Raw genomic sequence first — 24,516 nt, 5'->3', positions numbered from 1 at the left:
TGTGCCAACTAATCCTGATCTCCCCTACAGTATGAGTACATTTTTTTAAAGTCATATTTTGTTTCTCACTTGTAATCACTGATAGACAAAAATGCATTTCCAAGCCGAATACAGACACATTTCCTGTTGTTGTTTTGAATTCCCGAAATAGATCATTTGAGTAGAACAGTTCTTCTTTTAGAGAGACCGTAACGGTCTGAGAGGAAATCAAAGTAAACCAATCAAAATCTACTGCAGACAACAAATGATATATTATGCCTGTATAGCATTTAGCACCAAGAAGATTGATGACTCCAGGCATTTGGGAACAAACAGTTTTTTATTTTATAATGCAAACTGCAACATATGAATTATATTATTTACCCAAAGGAGCAGAAAAAGGTCATATACCCGTGGCAAATAAATCACACAGTCTGTGTTAAATCTAAGTCCAACACAATATTTTCATCTAAACCATAGAGGGAAAATCCACCCTAAAACAAAATGTACATTCCTTTGATGTCGGACAGTTCATTTGCATTTTGTGAACATGATTAAGTCTCAGCCAATGCCGGGACTCGTGATTTTCTTTCGCAGACATTGCAAAAAGGATTCGGACTGAAGTCAGTGACTCGTTAAGGGATATGGGCAAATACTCAGGTGCAAACTTTTGCACATATTGGATTAAAAAGCTCAGACAAACAGTCGTTTCTTTCCGATTCAAGTCCTGTTCACAAATTTTAATTGAACTGTATAATATCATAGGATTCATAAAGTGTATTATTCAGGGTTTTTGCTTCAAGAAGGCATTCTATCAAAGACTTTCTAAGCACAAATATAGCTCAGGTGAAAACTGAACCTCAATTAGTTGGTTCAGTTATTGCTTAGATAAATAATATTTACTCTACAAGAAAAAGATAAGTTTCACATTGTTCAGATGTATGTAAAAAAAAAAAAAAAAAGCAGTTCTAAAATGTGGTGTCAAATTGACTTTTTTTTTTTGGTTGAAAAATCCCTGCGCTGTTGAAACATTTTGCCATTATGTACATCTGCATCAAGTCCTGGAAAGTTTCAGAAAAGGATTTAGTTGATTGGCTGAAAAACCAGCCACGTGACAAAAACAGTGACAGAAGTCTTTTGTAACTCTGGAAAAAGAAACAGTAAATAGCACCATGTTCACTAAGGGCAAGCCAGAAGGTAAAGGGGGGAGAAGCCACAGGAGCGCACAGAGCTCAGGTGTACCCTCAAGTGCTGCGGCCCACAACAAAACTGCTGATCCTTCAAGTCACTTTTTGGTCCTCATTCTCCTCTGTCGTAGTCTGGCTGTGTGCAGCTTATGCAAATATAGTCCTCCTTCTCTGCGCGCTCAGCAGACAGTCCTACACAGATCTGGTGGAACCACTGATTACAGCTGCCGTCACATTGGACCCAATTTACCTGAAAGCAGTGAGATGAGAACAACAACAGTTAACAAAACCAGCCCTTAAATCAGTTTAAACTCTTCATGTAGAATATTCAGTAGACTGATTTAAAACCAACCTCGTCGCCCTCTGGCTCTCTGCACCACGGCGCAGCACACAGTGAGTAGTCCTCCTCTGAATCTGAAGCAGCGGGGTCAGAAGCTGTGTGTGTGGGAGAACAAGCCTGCTTTGTTTCTTCGCTCCTCTCTTTGCTCTTCTTAGACTTCTTCTTGCGGCATTTCTTGGCCTTCTCGCTGTGCTGAGAGTCGGAGCTGTCCTTACGCCGCTTGGTCCTCTTGCTCTGACCGTTCACCGCTTCCTTTTTGTGACCGGAAACTCCGTTCTGTATTAAGACATAAATATTACAATAACATACCAAAAAGTAGTCTGGATGCTGGAGGATATGCCGATATATACAAAAGTCAAGTCAAGTCAATTTTATTTATAAAGTCCATTATCACAAGACACAGTTTGCCTCGGAGGGCTTTACAGCAAATGACATCCCTCTGCCCTTAGACCCTCACATTGTCTAAGGGCAATCTCCCCCCAAAAAACCCTGTAACAGGGGAAAAAATGGTACAACAACTCATTTGGTCGATAACCAATGCCAATAGATATAATCACCTTTTTTTTTATTATGCAACTCCTCTCCCAAATCCTCTGACAGAACATACCCCATCTGTGTGCCTGAACCCAAGTTTATTTCTGCATTTATATTTATTTTCTTTTATTTACTTATTTATTTTATTGTCTGTTTATCTGTTTGTTTAATTTTTGTAATTTATATCTTCATACATACTCATATTTGTATATCTGTATTTGTATATTTTTCAGATATGTTGTTTTGTTATCTGTGCTGTATCATTTACCTGATGTTTTGTACTTCACTTTAAATAAAAAATGAAAGGAAAAACAAAAAAAATTGGTTTGTCGCATCAGCAGATATCACCATACTGGCCGATTCTGATAATTCATTTTAAAGCCAATATTGACCAATACCGTTGATGTGCTGACTTTATTTTGCATCCCTAAAAAATAGCAATTATACAACTACATCCAGTGTGACGGAGAGTGCGATCCATATATCTGTCTTTACCTTGTGGTGGTGGGGGCTCCCTCGCTGACACTGTTGGTCCTGTTCTGTGTGAAGGGGGCTATGTGAGGGCAGGGGAGCCAGTTTGTAGAGCAGGTATCTGTACAGCTGCTCGGTTTCAGGCAGTGTGACCTGCAGCAGGAATCCCTCCACCATCAGCTCCTCCAGCTCAGGACAGAGACCTGCGACAAATATGATAAGCGGCAGAGAGTTAAGAGGTGAAATTCGAAGGAAAATGCAAAGTATGCACAGATGCAAAGTGCTTTAAGGAATAATTCACCCCCAAATGTTCATATTTATATGAGTTACTTACCACGTGTTATGATGAATTCCTGAAAAAAAACTGTTTTTCTAGCATGCCTACACAGAGGACAAAAAATCCAACAGATACAATTCTTGAGAAATTCAAGTAAAAGGGGGCTGTGGTTAAGAACAGCAAAACTATATAAAAACACCTGTTTACAAACTTTCGCACAACTCGTGCATTATAATCCAAGTCCCATTAATCCAGTCGAAGGATCACTACTTCCCAAACACATGCATTTCTGCTAAAATGTTATTATTTTTAACATTTCTCCAGCTGTGCTACTCGTCTGTGCATGGGACTAGTGTTTTAAATTGTAAAGTCTGAGGGAAAATGCGTGTGTTTGGGAATTACTGAGCATACGACTGGATAAATGAGACCTGAAGTTGTGTGAGAGATTGTAAACTGATGTTTTGATATAGTTTTGATGTTATACAGGGACCTCTTTTATTCCAGTTCATCAAGAATTTTTTTTCAGTTTTTGGATTCTTTGTTTACTGAGGAGGCATGAGAAAAAAATACAAATTTTCTTCCTGAGTTCATTGTAACATGGAATGAGTAATCAATATACATATGACCACTGTGGGGGTGAGGTATTCTTTTAAAGCTCTAACACTCACCCTGGAGAGGAACAGACTTGTGCTCTATATGATAAAATGAACCGTTTATTTCCTGAGTCCGATGTGAAGATATTCCGTGCCCCGATTTCCCCTGAAACATTTAACAATAAACATTGGTATGCTTAAGAGCGATTGGAACATCTGCATCATTAATGTCACAAAGAAAACAAACACTGATGATGAATTATATCAACAACAACAACAATCAAGAGCAAAATCTATTCAACTACATTTACAGTGAGTAATAACGTGTTCCCACTGACCATCTTTGACACTTTCTCCAGCACTCCCTCTGTGCACGCCTGCTGAACTCTGTGCTGCCATCGCACCGTCCTCTCGATGAGGAAGCGCAGGGCATCCCCTTCTGGGAGTCGTACCCGAATCCTCTGCAGCGAAGCCAACAGAGGCAGGACCTTGTCCAGAGGGGGTTTCCTCGACCGCTGGCAAATTGGGCAAAGCCAGGCTCGGCCGTACTCGAGGTCCGCGGCTGTTGTAACGCAGCCACAGTGGAACACTTCTCGACAGAGCTCGCACTTCACCATGGCACCTGAAGGAGCCTTTTGGCAAACGCAAACACTAAGTGCACAACAGTTTTCAGCAGGAACAAGCTTGGACTCATTTGAAGAACGCAGAGCCAACAAGATCTCCATCTCCCTCTGGCGGACCTCGGCAAGAGTGACCATCTGTCAGGGAAGAAAATAACAGAAAAACTAATGTCATTCTCAGTCTACAATCTCACACCAGATCAGGATTCATGACCCCCTGTTACAATTTTAGGCTGTCAAGGTAACATCACCACACGGTGTTGAAATAGGGTTAACTTTCTACTATATGTAAATGTTCCACTCAAACATTACAGCGATACATTTCATCACTGACAGCCCAACATAAGGCTGTTAAAAGCACTGATAAAACAGAGGTACATGTATAATTTTTGATGTTAAGTATGTTTTACATTCTTTTTGGCTTAAAGAATGGCCTATTTCAAATAATTTTTGAAAAAAAGGAATGTAACATCTCAAATCACTCAACCGCCAGGGAATAATATGCCATATTGGGTCATTTTGGAATAATGAATGATTTACTATGTCGTCTGGGTATATTTTTGTGTGTGTGTGTTTGAGGCTCCTCTATTAAATCTGAATGTCTCACTGAAGTGTGACTGGCATTTTAGAGAGCAGCCTCAAGGTCATCGGGACTTTACACAGTTAAAAGGCACTTTTTAGCTGCACTACCAGAAAAAAGGAAGATTGGCCCCTAAAGGGAAAACTTGCCAACTTTTATGGAGATGCCCAATCAGTTAAGATGTTCATGCAGTCGACTGAAGCAATAAATCCCTCAGTGCATGCTACATTGATCGTGAAAGATGAGTCGGCAGCTGCAAAATCGAAATTTTTTTTCTGCGTCCTGCGCCCTATTTTGATGTGACAATAACATAGTTCTTTGCAAGAAGGACTACAGGATTTTATTTTTTAGCTTGCATATATAGTTCACAAGATATGAACTTCCTTGTCCTCTTCACTTGTATTGCACACTAGCTATTTTTCCAACAACAAAAATAGCATCCACAAAATATAAGCGAACTCCACACCAAAACATCTTCTACAGAGGCTGAAAAATGCAGCAAAGAGAGGCCGAGGCCAGAATCTGAGCTGCCAAAAGAGACCCAACAGAAACGGTATCGTTCTGCTGCGATGAATTTCAGCGTGGGCAGTTTTTGTTGGATGCTTTCGCCAACCCTGAGAGATTCTGCATTACCAAGCATGAAAGTTTTATTGGACAAAGTTGTTCTGGTGATTTCATCCTTAAAATAACTGGAAAAGATAATGAAGACCAGCAGGGCTTAGAGGGCAGATGACCATTTAGTGACTATTTTTGTCAGCCAGCACTATGTTTTGCTGTGCAAAATGCATCCTGTTACATGCAGGAAATGCCAGCACAGCTTTGCGAGCAGCAGAACTCAGCTTTAGTGGCACTGAGGAATTTTTTCTTTAAACTGACTGTATTTGTCATAAATACTGATTGGACATCCACATAAAAGGTGGTCATTTTTCCCTTATATCAGTTTGGATTTTGAGCACAGTTGGGTTTTCTGCACATTTGAAACAAATGTTATTGCTGTTAACACAAGCTGAAATATGCAGCCTGTTGTCAAACCCTGTTAAAATGTATTGTCACTGCATTGTAGTTGCTGATGTGAGAAACAATAAAATCCAACAGATACACTCACAGCAGATGCCGAGTCCTTGCTTTCAGAGAGCGCTCTCTCCACATCACACACAGACTCCAGTTTTGATGAAGATTTTTTGCTGATCTGTGTGGCTTCTTTTGCCTTTTTAGATCTTGACTTCTGTTGCCCAGTCCCAACATCACATCTCGGGCACAGCACCTAAAAACATAAAAGCCAACACACTTTATTTATTGGTCCTGACATATTTGAAAAACAGCTTTAAAATGAGCATACTGATATTGCTTTACCTCAAGGAGAGAGAAAGGAGAGTTTTTCAGTAGGAATGTCTTGGCTGCGCTCTCCTTCCAGGTCTGAACATCACTGACGAGGGCCTCCAGGCGACTCAGCGGGTCGAGCCTCACTGGGAGGCCCTCTGCTCTGAGAAGCAGCTCAGAGAGGCTTTCCAGCACGGGAATACGACCCCCAAGCTGCAAGTGTGCACACACAAGATTTATGACCCAAACTCAATCATCTCTGACCAAGTGTTCAAAACATTCATTCTTAAGTTGAAGTATATTTCACCTGGAGTGCTTCGGCTTCCTGGAGCCATTTCTTGGCTTTGGTGATGACATCTTTCAGCTGCAGACAGTTGGGGAGATAAGCGGGGATGTTTTCTACTTCTTGTAGAGCGGTGTCTAATGTTTCTATGCTGTGACATGGCCTGTGAAGGAACATGAACTTTGTAAATACAGTGTACATGAAGTGTCACTCTATCTTTATCAATTACAACAGACGCTAAAACTCATTTCCTTCATCCCACTTTCATCTTTTAAAAGTTTGCTGAAGGCAGCAGTAGCTGACTGTTGTACATGCTTTTAGCCTATTTTATCTTTACAACCCTTATTGTATTCTTTTGTTTTTGTATTGATTTGTATGAATGTTTCTCGTTTGTTTTTCTTTGCTTTATGCTGCCTCTTGGCCAGGTCGTCATTGTAAATGAGAATTGGTTCTCAATGGACTCACCTGGTAAAATAAAGGAAAAATCTTTTGTCTTGTGTGTTTCAGTTTTCAATCTTAGCAAAAAAATGACTGCATTTTTGATAGATATATAAAAACATTAAGTGTCGATCATAAGAGCTTGCTATGACAAAGTCTGGTGCTTTACAGTGTGTAGTCTCTGTGGTGCCATCGGTGGTTTAAGCACCGCTACAATACCATGATCCTCTTTATCCACCATGATCCTGCTCTGCCGACTTGGCACATTTTACTTGCCGCAGTCTGATGTTAAAGCGGGCTTCACATTTTCACTTCACGTTTGACACCACAATTTAAGAAAATCAAAAAACTACATAACTTTACTACATAAATTTACTGTTAGAAGAGACAAAAAGACTTAACTGTATTTTAGTATGTTATATGAATTACTGCATCTCAGTAGTATTCCTCCACCAATCAGTCAAGTCTCCAGTCAAGACTTTGAAGGAATTTAATAAAGCATCAAGAGTGGTTTTGGCAAAATCTCACTATATTAACATATATTTCTCCAGTGAATACTTTGCAGTGAGAAACATGCCATCTTTAACTACAGACTAATTTTATGAACGAGTGCAGAGGACGGATAGAGAGCCTCTACACATGGTGCAACAACAATCACCTGAAGCTAAATATTAGTTGTAGTTAAGCAACAACTTCCAAAACATGGATGCTTCACACATCTTCAATGCAGCAGCACAGAAAATCTATACTATCAGCAAAGTTTCAAGGTGTACACCAAAGATTAGTGTCACCAAATCAGTATCTAATCAGAACATTATAATGTCCCAGCAAAGTTGAGGATATAAATGTCATTACTTCATGATTTTATCCACTTGGATATTTGGGTGAAAATGTGTCTAGCGTATAAATTCTTTACCACCAAAATGTAATCAGTCTATTTTTGAGTGCATGTGTACATTTGCGCCAAATTTAAAGAAATTCCCTCAAGGTGCTCTTGAGATATTATGTTCATTAGAATGGGACAGACAACCCGAAAACATAATGCCTAAGGCCACAGCTGTTGCCTGCACGTAGGCATGAAAAGCTCTTCAGAGCTTTCAGAGACTGTCCCTCAGAGCTAGTGAAGAGTAAGTGTGTTTGTGCATGTGTAATGAAAGGTCTGTCATCGCTGTAGTTTTGGTTTTTTACGTTTTTCATAGTTAAGTTATACCATATGCCAAAACTTTGCCAACCTTGAAGGTTCTGTTTCTGAAGATTCCTTCATATACAAAAGTTAAAAACACTGCAATAAATTAATAAATAAACAAACAAAAAAATACTGAGAGAAAAAAGCTGAAGTATCTGAACGTGGTTAATGGATCATTTTTAATTAAACTATTGACTGCTCCTGTCTTGACACAAAGATAAAAGCTCTAGAAATACAACCTGAGGCCCAATGCAGCTCAGTGTCCTTACCTGGCTTCCATGAGACTGAGCACCCGCTCCTCCCACTGCTCCGACACGGTCAGCAGCTCCTGCAGACGAGCCATGGCTCTTTCCACAGAGCTGTGAGGGGCCAGGCCCACGCCCTGGTCTATCAGCCTCCTCATGGTGTCCAGACAGAGGCTTTCAGGCCGGCTGCTGGCTTGCTGCACGGCCTCCAGCCAGCGGGCCTGCTCCAGCCTCTCCCTCAGCAAGGGCAGCTGAGGCAGCTCCACGTCCAGGCCCAGGCTCACGTCCAGCAGCTCCTGCAGCTCCAGTGGACTGGGTGACTCATCGGAGAGGAGACGCTCGCCGCGCTGCTGGAAGTCATCTACCCGGGTCAATAGGTCCTGGAGGACACATTCAATGGGCATTTAGGGACTGATGTTTACTAATGGGACAAAAACTTGTCTAAATTCACTCACATTCTGATATTTTTAGACTCAAACATAAAAGTCTGATTTCATATGGGCTAATTTTTCAGAATTACCAGTTCAATTTTAATTATATTTAACATTCAAGTAGCTTTGTGAAGTTCATGCCTCTAATCCAGGCTTATTCACCTTCAGTAAAGGAGCCTGTCGAATGTTGCATGGCAGGTTGTCTAACTGTCGGACAAAAGACCTCAGTTCCTCAACAGTCAACTCGTTCTGGTTTTGAGACTTTCCTCCTCCAGAACGATACCTGAAAAACAAAAAACAAAACAAAAAAAAAACTGCTCAAGAGATCTATAAAAACAATTATCAATGACAGAATTGTCTTAAACAGCAACAACAAAAACTATATCATTACATAATTGATGTCTCCAAACAACAATGCACCTTGAAATTCACGTCAATATTGTGCCACCTTTGACTGACAAGTTAAATTCTGTACACTAATGTACAGAACAGACAGATAACTACAAGAAGTAGTAAGAAGATCACTTAAACAATGTTGAGTGTAAAGCATTATGAGAACAATGTCTAATCTCTTCTCGTCGTACCTTGTCTGCCTCTTTCCATTAAGGAGCTGTTGTGCCATCACAGCAACTTTATCAGCCTCTGAGGCCACTGTGCGTAGCTGGTCCAGGAGGCCAATTTGCGGATACGCCTTTGTTTCTGCCTGCTCTGCCAGGCTGTGAAGCTCTTCCAAACCTGACCAGAAAGCAGTAAAAACTCTTACAAAGTACAAAATATGAAGTTAAGTAATATTATACCGAGTGCGATGTCAATGGTTGTTTTTCCTTAAAATGAGAAAGACATTTTTGGGATAACCAAGTTTGTAGTACAGAATGTTCCTCACTTCTTTTCTTGTTTCCTTTGTTCTCCAGGATGTCCTGCACACTGCAGAGCCAGTCCTTATAGGACTCTGCACGCAGTTTTACTGACGCCATCATGGGATACAGCTCATCCAGTGTAAACTTGTAACTAAAGGGAAAGACACGGCAATGAATGTATAATAATGATTGACACTGGTCAAGGTTCAGTAAAAAGTTCTGTTTCCTCTACCAAATGACAAATTTAAAATGACACTTTTGGGAAACTGAATGCAAGTAGACAGTCGGGCTTTTTTCCTTCAACATTTAACAGCTGATTTTCATGACAGTGGAGAACATTTAACTTCAATTAATGAATGTATATCACTGCAAAACCAAACTGCTTTGTTATTTATACAACACTGAAGCTTCAATATTCTCCCTATGATTTTTTTTTTTTCAGCAACATTAAAAATGTGAAAGAATCTGAGAAAACGTATGCTTTCTAGAATGCGAAAATTGGATATTGTAAGAGCTATCAAGGTATGGTTGTTTTATATCATCTTATCAGACCAAAACTTGAAATTCTTTTACTGTATCTTCCCATATCACTGCCTCAGAATTTTTTTTTAATTACATTGTGAGACTCAGTCAAAAAACTACATGCTCCTATGCCTAATGCAGCGCTCTGACTCTACTGTACATGATGTCACTCACGTTATATAACATGGAGCATCAATATCAACATTCAATATATGTACATACCTTTGTTTTTTGTACAGTTTTATGCATTGCCTGGAAATGGTCAATTAGGAATTTTGGATAATATTTGAATAAACATTTGTATGCATTGTGTGTCTTACGTGCATTTCCTTTTCTATTGTAACTTTTCTCAGAGGTAGAAATACTTCACTGCAGACAAACCTGAAAGTACAGCTCATTTTTGCTGACACACCTTGGTAAGTGTCATGTGCTGGGTATTGTAGTTTTAAGTTATTCAGTTAAGACTTAACTTCACTCTTCATGTAAAAACATGTCAGCAAAGCTGCCCATTTCTGCTAGTTTGGGTCTCGTACTATTGTTCTGAGTGATGATTTATCTGTATATTGTGTTGAAACATTTAAACCAGCTGTGATTTTGTGTAAATGTAATCTTTTTCCCTGAATGGTTTCATTCAAATGTAATACAAAAATATAAGTTCATTTTAGGATAAAAGTTGGGAAAAATCCTGATGCATGCAGCATTTAGCATGCCAAAGAGTTGATGCAGATAACTCATAATAGTAGTAAAAACACAAGTCAAATTCAGAAGCGAGTTTGTTCAGTTGCTGTGATTACTGAGGACTCACTGGAGTGTAAGGTTGCTATGAGGACAGGAGCAGAGGTCCTGGGTGTGGTACAGACAAACCATCTTGTCAGGACTGCAGGCACAGGTGATGCCAGACAGGTAGCAGGTGGTCCGACACTTGCAGCACTGCCGCTCCTCGTCTGGGAGCACCTCATAATCAACTTGTCGAGATTGCACCACACCCTGGGGAAAAACAGTCACAGTCATTAGAGCTGCAGAAGAGACAGGGGAGCTAAATTAGACAGCTGTGCAGAGGGGAGAAAGTTTCCTTCTAAAGTTCAAACTATTCTCTAATAAATCCCTGATGACACGTTTGTAATAACTTTGTAATAAGTGACCGACAAGATGTAATACAAAACACTGAAAAATTAATGGGATTTAATATTTTTAAGTGTTCAGATGTTTTATTTGCATAGCAAAAATCAAGTCATTGCATCCTGTTAATGATTTGTAATGATGTAAAATTTCCATATGAATCAATTTATTTCCTGGATGTCTTTAATATGTGCTGTAATACTTAAACTACATCCTGCTATCACTGAACTGTGTTACCAAAATAAGAACAGAGTCCTAACAAGAAATCTCTCTCACCATTTTTTTAATCTTCTCTCGCAGTTCTTCTTCTTCTTGGACCATCACCATCATCTCCCTCTGAACTGCTGCCGCCAGCTCAACATCCATCGTGTCTGCTTTGTAGGCCATATTACAAACCATCTCGTCATGTGAGAAGACACAGTACCTGCTCAGCTGCCGATAGTGCGCCACACAGTTACGACCAATGGGCATCTGTCAGAAAATATATGGATGAGTTTGAGTTTAAGAGCGATGGACCAATAGGAACAAAAAATGAATAGGAATCACAACAGACCTCCGTTCCTGGAAATCTGATTTTTCTACCATATTATCTGTATTGGAGGTCTTTAAAATCATTTTAATTTCTGTCATGTAAAGCACATTGGGCTACATCTCTGCGTGAAAGGTGATATTATGCAAATAAGTTATCATTATGACTACAGAATTTTTCAACGCTTTTGTTTCAACCAATTATTTAGAGCATCCTTAAATATTAACGCTGGAGAAACATAATTCTCAGTAAAATCTTTGGGCATGAACAGAACTAAGACTGTATAAACACTATGACATTACACCATGACAAGTATAAAAATGATCCGATACTGTGCACACAGAGTGACAACAGATTTTCTTACCCAGTCCATGGTGCAAAAGTTGACAGCTTCAGCAAAGTTGAAGCCCTGGTTAAATCCACTGTGGTACGCTCGGGGGAAAGTAATAACAAACTCGCCTGCACACTGGTTGGTGCGATAAATCTAGTTAAAAAAAGAAAATATATATATATTACGAGACGGAAACAGTTTTACTGTAATTTTTACAATAATAATTTATTCTTAAGAGGATATGAGACTGGCATTTATCTACAAAAAGCAGTAAGAAACTGCAACATGTTTAAAATTTGTATCTACTTTGTTGATTATAGAGGAGCATTACATTTGATGTATATTAACAAACATATTTTCTGTGCAAGTGTGATGTGTGATATTTGAAGGTAAGTCATAACACTTAGTGGATAAATATCTCGCTCGGTTTAAGACATTTAAATGTGATGATTAATAAATGAGTGTAACAGTGAGAGCAGGTTACCGGAACACCGTTGTTCATTAGCGTGTTGGGATTCATAATGGTGACCAGCTGGTGAAGGAGATCAGGCTGAGACTCAAACAGCTCAGGTGCCAGGTTCTTCATGACCGCCTCAAGGTGCTCTGCGGCATAACCAGGGGCCCCGTACCACGTCTTTGGCTCCCCCCTGAAAAGATGTTAAGAGCTATAAGTGGAAAAACACTTAACAAGCACCACCACACACATTTCTTTTAAGAATATTTCAGAAATAAATCTCATCTAAAAAAAAAAAAAAAAATTAGTGAAAGTACCAGATTGCTTTTATATCTACATAAAATCACTGTGATAGATACACAATAGAGCTTAGAGAGTGCACTTTACCAATGAAGGTAGTTTATGGAGTAGCTCCAGTGGTCCTCGATATGCCAGCAGAAGGACGAGAAGCACATGCCCACATACAGCCAGGGTAACTTCATCCCACAGATGTCGGCTGTAATGTGAGTCAGCACGGAGGCGTCCAGCACCGGCATGTTGTTCAGGTTCCAGCCGCTGCTCAGGTAATGCTGCAGGTCACACACAGGTCTCAATACTCCACTGTACTCAAGTACAGCCCCGTCCAGCTGGCATTACAGTAGCCATCACTGGGAGAACTGAGCATTACATTATATCAGTCCTGTTAACATCATTTGTAGGATTCCAAGTTATTTTTGCGTTGATGATTGATGTATATGAAATATTGTGTGTGGTAATGGTTGCTGACATATATAAAGGCTGAGGAGGTAAAATATTTTATCAATTTTCCCCTTTACAACCACTTATATTTTCTGTAAGAAACTTAAAAGGTATACACATGTTTTTATAGTTTCTAGTTAAATTCAAGTTCAATGAATTAAGTTAAAGAAACCAAATTATGAAAAAAACAAAAAACAAACTGTATGTAGACAATTATAGTACACCATTCCCATAACAGCAGACAGGTTGTACCTCGTCCTCAGGAGAGACTTCAAAATGGCTGTTACTCAAAGGGAAACCACTCCCAAACTCCTTAGAGGCGATGTCTGCTCCGTACTCCACAGTGACGTCCTCCTCAATGGTGCTGACTAGACGCCAGAACTCCTTCTCCACCAGCTCAGTGGGAACCATCTGAAATTCGAAAAGGGATAACATGGGATGACTATGTGACACATGTCAGAATATGTCTGCTTGGGATCAATGACAAGAACATAATCTATTTCTAGAATTAAAACGTTCTGCCTCAAACTTGTCGCTCATGAGGTTTTCTTTTTCCTTCTCCTTCCTTTTCCCTCCTCAAAAGCTCATTGGATTTCAGGGAAAATGCTGGTTATGTTGTGAATGAAAGGAGTGCATGTAAAGAGTTACATACATCAGATGAAAGATGCAAGGTTTTTTGCCATCTGCACACACATCCAGCCATACTCCATCTTCTTTAGTTGAGTTTAATGGCTGTTGACATCTTAAGTGTTGCATACCACCACCTGCTGGACTGTCCCACATCCCATCTATTCCCACATTGTCATGGCATGTGTGAAAAGGCAAAAGATAGATTTTTTTTTATAAATGCAGTGCATGTGTGAATTGTGAAAATAACTAGCAATGCCTGAAAAGGTATCCCAGAAATTTACCAAGAAGTATGTGCAAAAAGGTCTAAAGAAAGACCTCTAACCTCTTCTCTTTTAAGAGTGTGTTTACAGGATGTGAGAGTGAGTGTGTGTGAGTGTGTGTGGGTGTGGGTGGGGTGCACAACATCTGATAAGACAAACAGGACTCTCTCTGAAAGCGTGTTAACAAAGAATTCCTTTGTCACAGACCAAAGTCAGTGTTCAGGACTGTTTTTCTCAAAGATCTCCTAAAATTTTCCTCATGTTTCACAGCACATAAAAAGGATCATTTTAAATTATTGAAATATTTAGTGCATGCTACTTTTACAAGGGCTTTGGAGGTTTGAATGATAACACTTAATTAAACCAGTAATGACGTTGATACAACTTCTGTTTGAAAAATCGTAATCTGGTTTAACATACATTATATGTTCAAATGTAATTGTAAAATAGCATCCAATAACAGAGGTGTAACCTTAGACTGCCTATGGATGGGCTAGTCCTTCAGCAGACAGTCTCCCATGCAGGTCTCCATATAAACTGTCCATGCAACATATTATGTTCATGGGGCTTTCAAAGGTCTTGAATAGAAATAATATAATTCTCACCACTGCCAGTGGTAGCATCCCTTGAAAAAAATAATACATGTAGATAATAGAGTCATCATTAAATCAAGTGCTATTATGTGTTCTCCTCATATGAATTAATTTTGTCCTCGTACATTAAGTTTGTTTAATTATTGATCGCATTTCTACTCTCATTTCTACCATCTGTCCAGGCAAAAAAAAAACAAAAAAAAAACTGTCAGAATTTCATTATCTATCAATAGATATGGCAGGGCATTGGTACCCAGTTAGGTATCAGCTGACATAATCCAGTACAGAGTAGTATTGAAAGATCTCCAGTCAAATGATGCCTTTATCAGAGAAAAATGAAAATTTGTATGCTTTCGGTCAAAGCCAATTAATGTAATGCATTGGCCAACTATTGCAGCAGCTATAGCCCATAAAGTCTGGGATGTGCTGAGTTTTAGCACAGTGTATTTGACATCTTTGGCAGTTCAGCGTAACAAGATGGCACCAAAACATTTACAGGCATATGGTATAGCCATACTTTTAGAGTCTGGTGGCATTTTACGCAACTGAATTGCTTTTATTCACACAGTATCGTATAGAAAAAAAGTATCAAATTAAAGATTTGTATTGGTACCACATTACAAGATGTAGGTATTGTAATTTTTAAAACAATACCAAGCCCTAAGACATGGTTATCCATGTCAGTATCCTATATTTGACCATGTATCACATTTTCCCATCTGTCAGTGCAAATGTATATCCACATTTCAAATAAACCTGCACATACATGAGAGAGCTTATATCAAAAAGCAACCCATGGACCCTTTAACATCGGTAAATGTGAGAAATGAGAACAGAATAAAACCCACCCACTTAAAACTGTGAGTTAGACGGCATGCAATGACCAAAAACACACGCTGAAACCATTTGTAATTATATTAACATGTTATGCAAACTCACATGAACTGGCATGTTGAAATAATCAGACTTGAAGGAATCGGCCATGTCTCCAAAAGACTGGAGGGTGTAGCTCCTGCTCGCCTGCTCAAAGCCAAAAGCCACAGGAGGTTTGCCACATTCCTATGAAAAAAATATAAATAAAATAAAGAATAAATACAAAAGGTAAAAGCGTGGAGTCGTATAATATTTGTAGATACCAGTCAGATGATTATACTCTTGTTCCTCATTATGAGCGTCTCTGCTGGGATTTAGCTCCCTGGTGGTGAAGCTCACCTGAGCCAGGCACTTGGGGCACCTCCAGTCGCCTTTGGGAACATCGTGGAGGGGGGGGATCAGACAGAAGATGTGATAGCTGTCGTCGCAGCCATCACACAACAGCAGGCGGTCCTCAGCAGTCCCACTGCCGCAAACCAGGCACATGTACTGGTCCACCTGGGGAGAAGAGAAACCATGAGCACTGCCTTTGTCCTGTGATGTGCAATTTTCTCTGATGTGTGTATTTTTAGAGAGCCCTACGGCAGGGACAGATGTTTTTCTACTGGCACAGTATTAGAATTATGGAAATGTAAGCCAACATATCAACACAAAACAATGTACGTACTTTACTTGAAGGGGGTCTGTTCATCTTATTTAACACAGTTTCCTCATAATCTGTTGGCTGCTCATGTTTGATGGGGTCCTGTTTCACCTCCATGATTGACATCCTCACTGAAAGACACACAGAAATGCTCAATGGAAGCTTTGAGACAATGTCACTAATTTCATTCAGTGCCTTCTCCTTTTTCTTTATGAAAAAAGCTGCACTGCTTTCTTTGTTCTTACCAGGTTCGTGTTTGCCAACATACGATCCCATCCTCCTTCTGAGATTGGGTCGATTCTGACAAACTTCCCCTGGTTCAGTTTTGACACAGCCTCTCTGTTGGAGCCAGGGTGAGAGTCAGAGAGAAGCAGAGGAAGAGAGAACAACAGTTGCACATTTTACTGTTTGGTCCTTGAAAAACATGTGACTTGACTATTTAAGGGCAAAATGGCCACAGTCACAATATAGACTGAGATCAGCTGGTTGTCAAAGCAGTCCTGTGTGTGGACTGCACAAGAATGTGAACATTTACTAAAAACATCCAGATTTAAGAGCACATATTAGCACATCATAGACATAACAACCTAAACATGACACATGGGACAATGTCAGCGAGAGAGAGAGAGAGATGGGACTCACTTCAGATCTCATGCGTTTCGCTCGGCGAGCGATGCTGCAGGTCTCCTGGGGCTGGACAGACTGCCGCTGCGGCAGGTCGTGAGGGGTGTACTCCTTATCTTTAGTGTCATTGGTCAAGGTGGCTTTCTGCAAAGAGAAGTAAACGAATGTGATGAAAGTGAACATTAAATTTGCCTGACCAAAAAAACAACTGAAACAAAAACATACAAAGCCTCTCATTTTATTTTTTCTTTAAGACAAACCAACAAAATGAAATCACACTGGAGCTGCAACGATTGACCAATTAGTTGTCAGCTATTTTCTGGTTTTTCCACTCCTTTATATCAGTGAACTCAATATATCTGCACTGTGGGCAAAACAAAACAAATGAGGATGTCATCTTGAGCTTGGTAAACACTAGTGGGATCTATCAATCAGGAAAATAGTCAACAGATTAGTCGACAATGAAAATAATTGTTAGTTGGAACCCTCAAATGCACATTTTTTAACCAAAATATCAAAAATATCAAAACAATCTCCTCCTGAGTCCCTTCATTACACTTAAAAAAAAAAAAAAAAAAAAAAAAACCCACAAGAAATGCTATTATGAAAATGTGGAGCTATCCACAAATATCACCGTTTCTTAAAAAAAGACACCAGTGCCACCAAGTTTAATTTAAACCATCATCAATCTGTTTTTCAAAAAACTGTAAAGGTGAAATATATGATTACATCTACCTGCAGCATACTTTGCATTTAGAAGAACGTCACTTATCATTCAGGAATGTGATACAGAAATGTGTGCGTGAACAAAACCTTCTCTGTGGCAAAATATTGTAGGATTAAGCTATCTGCTTATTGAGAGGCCATTCAACACTGCTTAATCAAAAACTCAATTGAGACTGTTGGTTCTATGACATTCTCGGGACCGAACTAAGACTTTTTTCTCAATCAAAATTCAAAAGATTCAGATCAAAAGATTTCCCCAAATTATAATGCCATTGTTAACTACAATAATACTGTGTGTGTTGAACTGGTAGAGAAATGTCACTACCTGTGGTTTATATAATAAACTATGTAGTGTGAAAAAGGCTTTTAATGGACCATGAATTCTTCCAATGAACATTCATTCAGTTTTGATTCTAACTACTGCTGCTCTACTGAGAAAAGCAAATATAACGATAGGGGACATACAGGCAGATTGTCTCCAGTCTGGAACACGTTATATGGGTAGAGGATCCTTTCATAGTGTGCCCGCAGATGAGAGCCAATAGCCTTGCCTGGAGCAAAGCCCATCTTGACAGATATCTTAGTCCAGCGGCGCTCCCTGCAGACAGCATCGAAGCCTCCCTCCTCATTTACCAGCTTAGAAAGAGAAAAATGATTCAGAATGTGTGGAAAATAATAAACATTGTCAATAAACATTTTATTATGAATTTCTTTACACAAATCGATCTTTATAGAGTGCTGATTTGCACGCACCTTGTTCAGCTGGTAAAGATCCAAAATCTTTCTTTCCACATGAGGGATTTTCAGAGTGCATCCTTGAAGCTCCCAGAATTTTGCTATTTGATCCAGGAAGTTGAGCTTAACTCTGGTCTGAGCCTGAAAGCACAGCGAGACAAAAGGTAATGTTTTCGATTGGACAATTCATTGTTTATTCTTCAATAAAGAAAAACACAATAACCAAACATCTTAATAAGGATTTATCAGATATTTTAAAGCACTGAATGGTTTGTTTTACATTTGCACTGTTTACTATTTACAATTGGCACATTGTATGCCTCTTAAATTCATATTTCTATCTCTTTATAAACATGACATATAAATGTACCTCCAACTCATTGAGTCTTTGTATCCGTGGTGTGAATTTCAGTCTATCAACATCACAGGCAAATGGTGGCTGCCACTCCTGGGAGAATTAAACAAACAAAAAATGTTACTGAGCAAACTGACATCAAATCTTTGAATGTTACACAGAAACAGAAGTCTTTGAAACCAAATTTTGTCTGTTTGAAAGAGTGCATTATGTACAACAAGGACCCAAGTGAATACCACTCAAAACAAGCCTCCTTCAGGGATAAGCCTGCCGTTATTGTAGATTTATGTTTTTTTGCCAACAAATCCCATGAAAACACCAAAACAAATGTGCTTCTGGCCCCCTTAGCCTGTCTGCGGTTCTCAGCTCCAAGCCATTTGCTTCAACTGAAGACTTAAATCTTTGAAACAGATCACAGATATTTACTTTTTTTTTTTTTAACTATTTCCTGAACAAGTTGATTACTGTCACTTTAACAAATATTAGTCAAACAGAATAGCTTTTGTTTTGCTAAGGACTATTTTCAGCCACAGATTTGGTGCAGTAGTGAATATGTTTGGCTGCAAGACAGCAAATGTGGGACTGGCCTTAACCTTTTTTTCCTTGAGCAAAAATAAAACCACTCAGACTACCAGACTTTTTGTTTTAATAAAGCTTGGAATATAATACCACTGAATTTTGACCCAAATGAAAAGGAATGCAAGAGGAGAAAAGATATTTGACTGTTGCTTCTCATCACTTCAGTGTGATATTTTATATTTTATATATCATCTAATCCTCTTTATAAATATGTAAGTGGTCAATACGGAGTAAAAACTAAAAAAATGAATACAGACAACAAACTCAGTCTGCAGATCCAAGAGACTGCAGTCATTACAGTAAACCAACAGACTGTCATTAAAGGCAGACATACAGGAAGTATGGAAGGAAGCGTTTCGTTGCACGCAAAGATGCTGTGTGCAGGGAATCAGGTTTGTCAATATTTGTAATCGAATAAGGGTTGACTGAATGTTGAATATTTTTGTTTTGTTTTACATGTACAAAACTTCATAGGAAATAACACAATTTGCATTCAGCTGCATGGCGATGTTAGGAGTGATTGTCTAAACTAAACACAAAAATGTCTCGACGTGTTTATCAGAGCCCTTAAATAAAACTGTCTTATTTATCCCATTTGCAATCATGAGATGATTTCACAAAACACACAAAAATATCACAATGCAGCCTGTCACTATGTGAAGGAGTGAACTACACCAACCAGACCGTCTGTCTGACTGACAGACTGAACACCGACATGTCTGATATTAATGCACTTGCACACTGTATTAAAACAAACCTACTCATGCGAGACCACACAACTTCCTGCCAGACTAGAGAACATGGTGTCAGTGATCCCTCAAGAGTCAGCAAGATAATCTCAGTTTTTCATCATTAAATGCGTGATACCACACTCCTGCTGTCACGAGCGAGAATATTTACAAATGAGAGCAAAACAACTTGTGAAATTGTTTCCCTGAGTGTGATAGAAAAGATGCTATCCTGGCCCACATGAAATAACAGTATATGCTGTCATAGTCTGACATAGTTATATTGTTATTTTGGTAGCTTAAGAGCTTTTATCAGTATGAACAAAACTCCAAACATGTAGAGTTAAATTGTCCCACTATGTCTTAAAAGATTCCCAAGATCAAAGAGTCATTTCTGACACTGTGGAACAGACAGAAATGCATCTTGGAGACAAGTTTCAGGTTTCAGATTTGCCCTTCAAATAGTACGCAAGACGACAGACAAGCTGACAGTGCATTACACAGTTAAAAAAAAAGGCAGAAATCAACCAATTCTAAGTAAATCCATAAACTGAAAAGACACGCCTGCTCTGTCACAGCACTGAATGGATGCTTATTTTTTTGTTAAATGGCTCAGATCACTCGGCTCCACAGTGTTTAAACTTTCATTATAAACACCAATCTGAACAAGAGGTACTGAGCAGGCTTGTAGCAGCTTTTGCTTTTTTCTATTAGATTACTACTCAAAAGCAATCACTACCAACTAAATCTACAATTTGGATTTTGAAATTTGGCTTTCAAATATTTGCACAGAATTGGATTTTTACTTATTATGGCATTTTTCATTCACTCTTCGTACAGAGTTATTTGTGGAAATACTGCATTTTAGCTACTACTTATTATTACATAATAACCAAATGCGGCTATCAAATTTTGCTCTAAAAATCGCCCACACACTGGCACGCAAGATGTGTAAAGATGTGACCCGACTGGGCGGTGACCGGAAATTGGGCTTCAGTTTTGGATCTAATTCAAACTTTAACCAACTCTTAATAGGTGCGGAAGCACATAGTTCTTTGGTTTTTTTTTTAATAGTCAGCATTTTCTTTATAACTGACCACCTGCTGCATGCCATTTTACTGTGTGATGAGCACTAAAAACATGTAAAATGTCGCACACAAGATTTACTGGTTCTGGGCAGGCCTTTTTTTTCTATTAGGATGGAAATGCTGGTCAGAGCAGGGACAACAATAGCTGCATTAACACAACCTTATCATCTGCAGACAAAGCTGGATTAGAACCACGAATGTCCTGGCACAAAAGAAAACAATCACTTTGAAACGTATGGAACTGCACAGGGAACTGTTTTCTTTTTTAAACCATCCTTCAATCACAAGTCTGACCACACATGTTACGATTACAAGTCCAATTCTGGTCTGAACATGACAAGCCTTCCGCCTAGCACAAAAAGACAAACACAAGTGGTAAGAAGTTAACCACAAACAGCCGTGAGATGAAAATTATTTGCATATGTGCTACCAACATCTACAGTCAAAATGTGACCCGTGCAAAACCTTGGAGGAATTACAGACCGCATACTGTGCACCCAGAAATCACTAATCAAAAACAGGTTGTGGTGCAATGACTTCTTCTGTTTAAAAAAAAAAAACTTTTTGTTTACACTAGAGAAAAGGAAGAAAAAAGTAAACAAAGAAAAAGAGATCTCAGGTCAGATCTCATCTAAAAAAAAAAAAAAAAAAACACAGGATGCTGCATTTACACTGTGTGAACCTTTGCTATACGAGCCTTCAGGATGCACAATGCCCTCTTTCCACAAACACACAAAACAAACATAAAAATCCAACACACTTAAGAATTTGATTCAGTGGAGGTCTGCTCTCATGAGCTCAGATTCACATTGCTGAAGGATTTAAGATTGTTTATTGGTTTGTTTGGCCCACACATCACCCTGGAGCCAAATTTTGGTCTGAATGTTGAGCAGAAACTACTGGTGCATGACACAGAGCTGCAGACAATGGTGCTCACACAGTGTAGGACAAATGGTAGAGTTTTACGTAAAACAGTGATTTGTTTTCTCTCCTTTTGGTACACAGATCAGTTTTATATATCAGGGAGTAGGCATTGTATTTGAACTTTGTGGGCCTGCTGCTTCTTACCATATGGTGTTTAGTTTAAAAAAGAATTACCCTGCATTTTAAAAGCTGCCATAAAGATGCCAGTAAATAGAAACGACTTGCAGTAACATGAAGCTGCTGGGCTAGGGTGTATTAGGGTACAACTTAATGTTTAAGTATTTCTTTTGAATGAACCTCTCTTTTCTGTGCAACCAACGACCAACAATTCCCTGGTCTATTCCATGTACAGATAAACCTAGACCTATCAGCATCCAATCTTTGCTCAAAGCTTTTGCCACAGCCATCTTTTGTTTACATGTGCTGTGCATATTCAGCCTTCAAATACGGGTTCCTTTTAGGATGAGCAAACACCAAGCAGTCCCCCATCCACCCCCTTTTTTTTTGTTATAGGGCAGCCTATTCACTCCTACCCATCCAGTTCAGCCATACAAAATGGGCTTTTACAGCTTTCTTATTTCTACTAAAGATGAGCCTCATATTAGCTGATGTCACACAGATTAGATAATTTCCACCCGTGCCCTCAATGCTTTTCAACTGACACATTGATAAATGCCAGAAATTATGTCATCAGTCTTTGTAATATAATATATTCCAGCAAAATTTGCACTTTTATCTAATTTGCGTGGTAGCTTGGACACACCCTTGAATAAACTGTCTTCCCTCTCCCATCATCACAATGCATGAAAAATAAGGTCACTGTGAGATTCATTTGGATTATGGCCATTTTGGGGGAAAATCTATAACTATATCACGTTCTTAATGTGCTGAAAAATTGAATTTTGGCGCATGCGACGTGTTAGAGACGTGTGGATTACGGCATAATTCTCCAAATACAAAACAAACAAACAGAAATGTGTTATAAAATCGGGTAGTTGCTTTCATAATAATAATGTAACGTTATTTTGCTACTTTGACGTCAAACTAACGCTGGCAGCAACGTGAAATTATCACATTAAAGTAGTTTTCTAACACGATCAAACTCCAATAAAAAAAGGAAACACAGTGTCTCTTAGGCTCCGTGTTAACGCGTCCCCTCTCTCCATAAACAGTTGGTCACCGAGCACGTACGTAACGCTAGCCAGCGTTAGATGTGACACAACTGCAGCTTTAAACGGGCCTGATTAACGTTAGCTAGGTTACCTCATACTGGCTAAATCCGCAAAATCTTGTTGGGAAAGTTATGCTATATAACTGCCTAACTGTTTAAAAGAAGTGGTCATATTATTAGTTCAAATCTTGGTGAACTAATTTCCGTGCGCCCCGTCCAGGAAGCATTTCATACTGCGCTAACGTAAACACTTTCCATTATATTTGCATACAGGCAAACTTTAGCGTTTGAATTATTTTTTAGAAATTACGCTCTTTGAGTTGGCTGTTATAATAGATACGCGAGTGTGTTTTTGGAGGTTGAAAACTTGACCAGGACAAAGATTTATTGGTCAAAGAGTGCTTCACCATCGTTGTTGCAAACACAACACACTCCAAGCTCTGGCTAGCTGACAATTCAACTCGGAGCCGCAATCCGCCATGTTGAAACCTGTCTAAAAACACAACTTTGCCTGCTAAATTATCAACAGCAGCTCGGGCAAAAACACCACGCCGAAAACAAAACGTCGAATAATTGTCAAAAGGAAGAATTACTCACCGGCGGCGGTCGGACCTTGCAGATGCCAGTTTTCTCTGCAATCGGTCGTATTTTGTTGATGTACGCAAAAGGGTCGGCGAATTCCTCCCAGCTGGGCTCAAAAACAGGGCACTCCGGAGGGGGAATGAACTCATTCAGCTGCGGTTGAGTCATCGTTGCATCTTCGTTATGACTGTAACTAAAATATTTTTTTTTAAAGGGCTTCCTCGCGCGGAATGTGCTCGCGGTGAATTTCTTGCCTTTCAGTTCATGTCCACTCTCCACTCAATGAACTCAAAGACGAATTATCTAGTTGGAGACGAGAGGTGACAGTCAGAGATTGTGCACCTCCGCTTCACAAAGTAGATACCCACAAATTATTCACGCTACTATCATTATTGCAGCCAGTTCGTTATTTATATCCCACGCAGACACTCTTTTGGGTACTATTTCACATGCCAACACTCATTGTGGCTATAACTGTTTGTAACTACATCAGCACAGCTCGTTCATATGCGTTAGCTGTACTTAAATGCCTGTAAGACTGTATTAAGAGTAGAGTAAATCCCTGAAACGTCCCTTAACATACTTTGACACCGTCCTGAATAAAATAAAGTGGAGTTTGCTCTGACACAGTTGACATTTTGTGAGCACAGTACTCTTTAGTAAAATATTGTGTAGTTTATTGGTTCCGTGGTTTCCTATCAGATGATTGCCCCCCAGTTGGATGAGCTTGATTCGCGCACCGTTTTTGCACGCGGGTGCACCGAGTTGAGTCGGTTGACAAATAAAGGGAGTAGTTGGATTTGACTCTTCCTCACCCCGCCCGGCTGAGCTGAAATAATAGACGTATCAGACGGTACATTGGGTTTTCTAATCAAACACACCCACCAGATCGTTGCGCGCTGACCGGCACTTCGTTTTTAAATGGTCGGGAGGAGCGCTATGATTGGTAGAGATGGAAGTCATATGGTGAT

At 39.3% G+C, this 24,516-nt stretch overlaps 1 protein-coding gene across 1 annotated transcript; it reads right to left on the bottom strand.

Moving 5' to 3' along the window:
- Positions 1-300: 300 nt before the first annotated feature.
- Positions 301-23,849, bottom strand: kdm5ba (lysine (K)-specific demethylase 5Ba). The gene is made up of 27 exons (XM_042500472.1): positions 23,561-23,849; positions 18,489-18,566; positions 18,137-18,259; positions 17,849-18,019; positions 16,676-16,801; positions 16,279-16,372; positions 16,058-16,164; positions 15,730-15,888; positions 15,457-15,576; positions 13,287-13,445; positions 12,684-12,865; positions 12,327-12,489; positions 11,876-11,995; positions 11,259-11,453; positions 10,669-10,850; positions 9,368-9,492; positions 9,069-9,219; positions 8,647-8,767; positions 8,078-8,433; positions 6,209-6,347; positions 5,935-6,114; positions 5,687-5,845; positions 3,720-4,139; positions 3,457-3,547; positions 2,536-2,714; positions 1,519-1,782; positions 301-1,416 (listed from the first exon to the last, which is right to left on the bottom strand). The coding sequence occupies exons 1-27, from the start codon at positions 23,711-23,713 to the stop codon at positions 1,279-1,281; spliced, it is 4,455 nt and encodes a 1,484-aa protein (XP_042356406.1). The 5' UTR covers positions 23,714-23,849; the 3' UTR covers positions 301-1,278.
- Positions 23,850-24,516: the final 667 nt, after the last annotated feature.

Source organism: Plectropomus leopardus, chromosome 2 (assembly GCF_008729295.1).
Source record: "Plectropomus leopardus isolate mb chromosome 2, YSFRI_Pleo_2.0, whole genome shotgun sequence".
In the NCBI taxonomy this organism is placed as follows: Eukaryota; Metazoa; Chordata; class Actinopteri; order Perciformes; family Serranidae; genus Plectropomus; species Plectropomus leopardus.
Note: the sequence above shows the minus strand (reverse complement) of the source record. Positions and strands in the feature narration are given on the sequence as shown.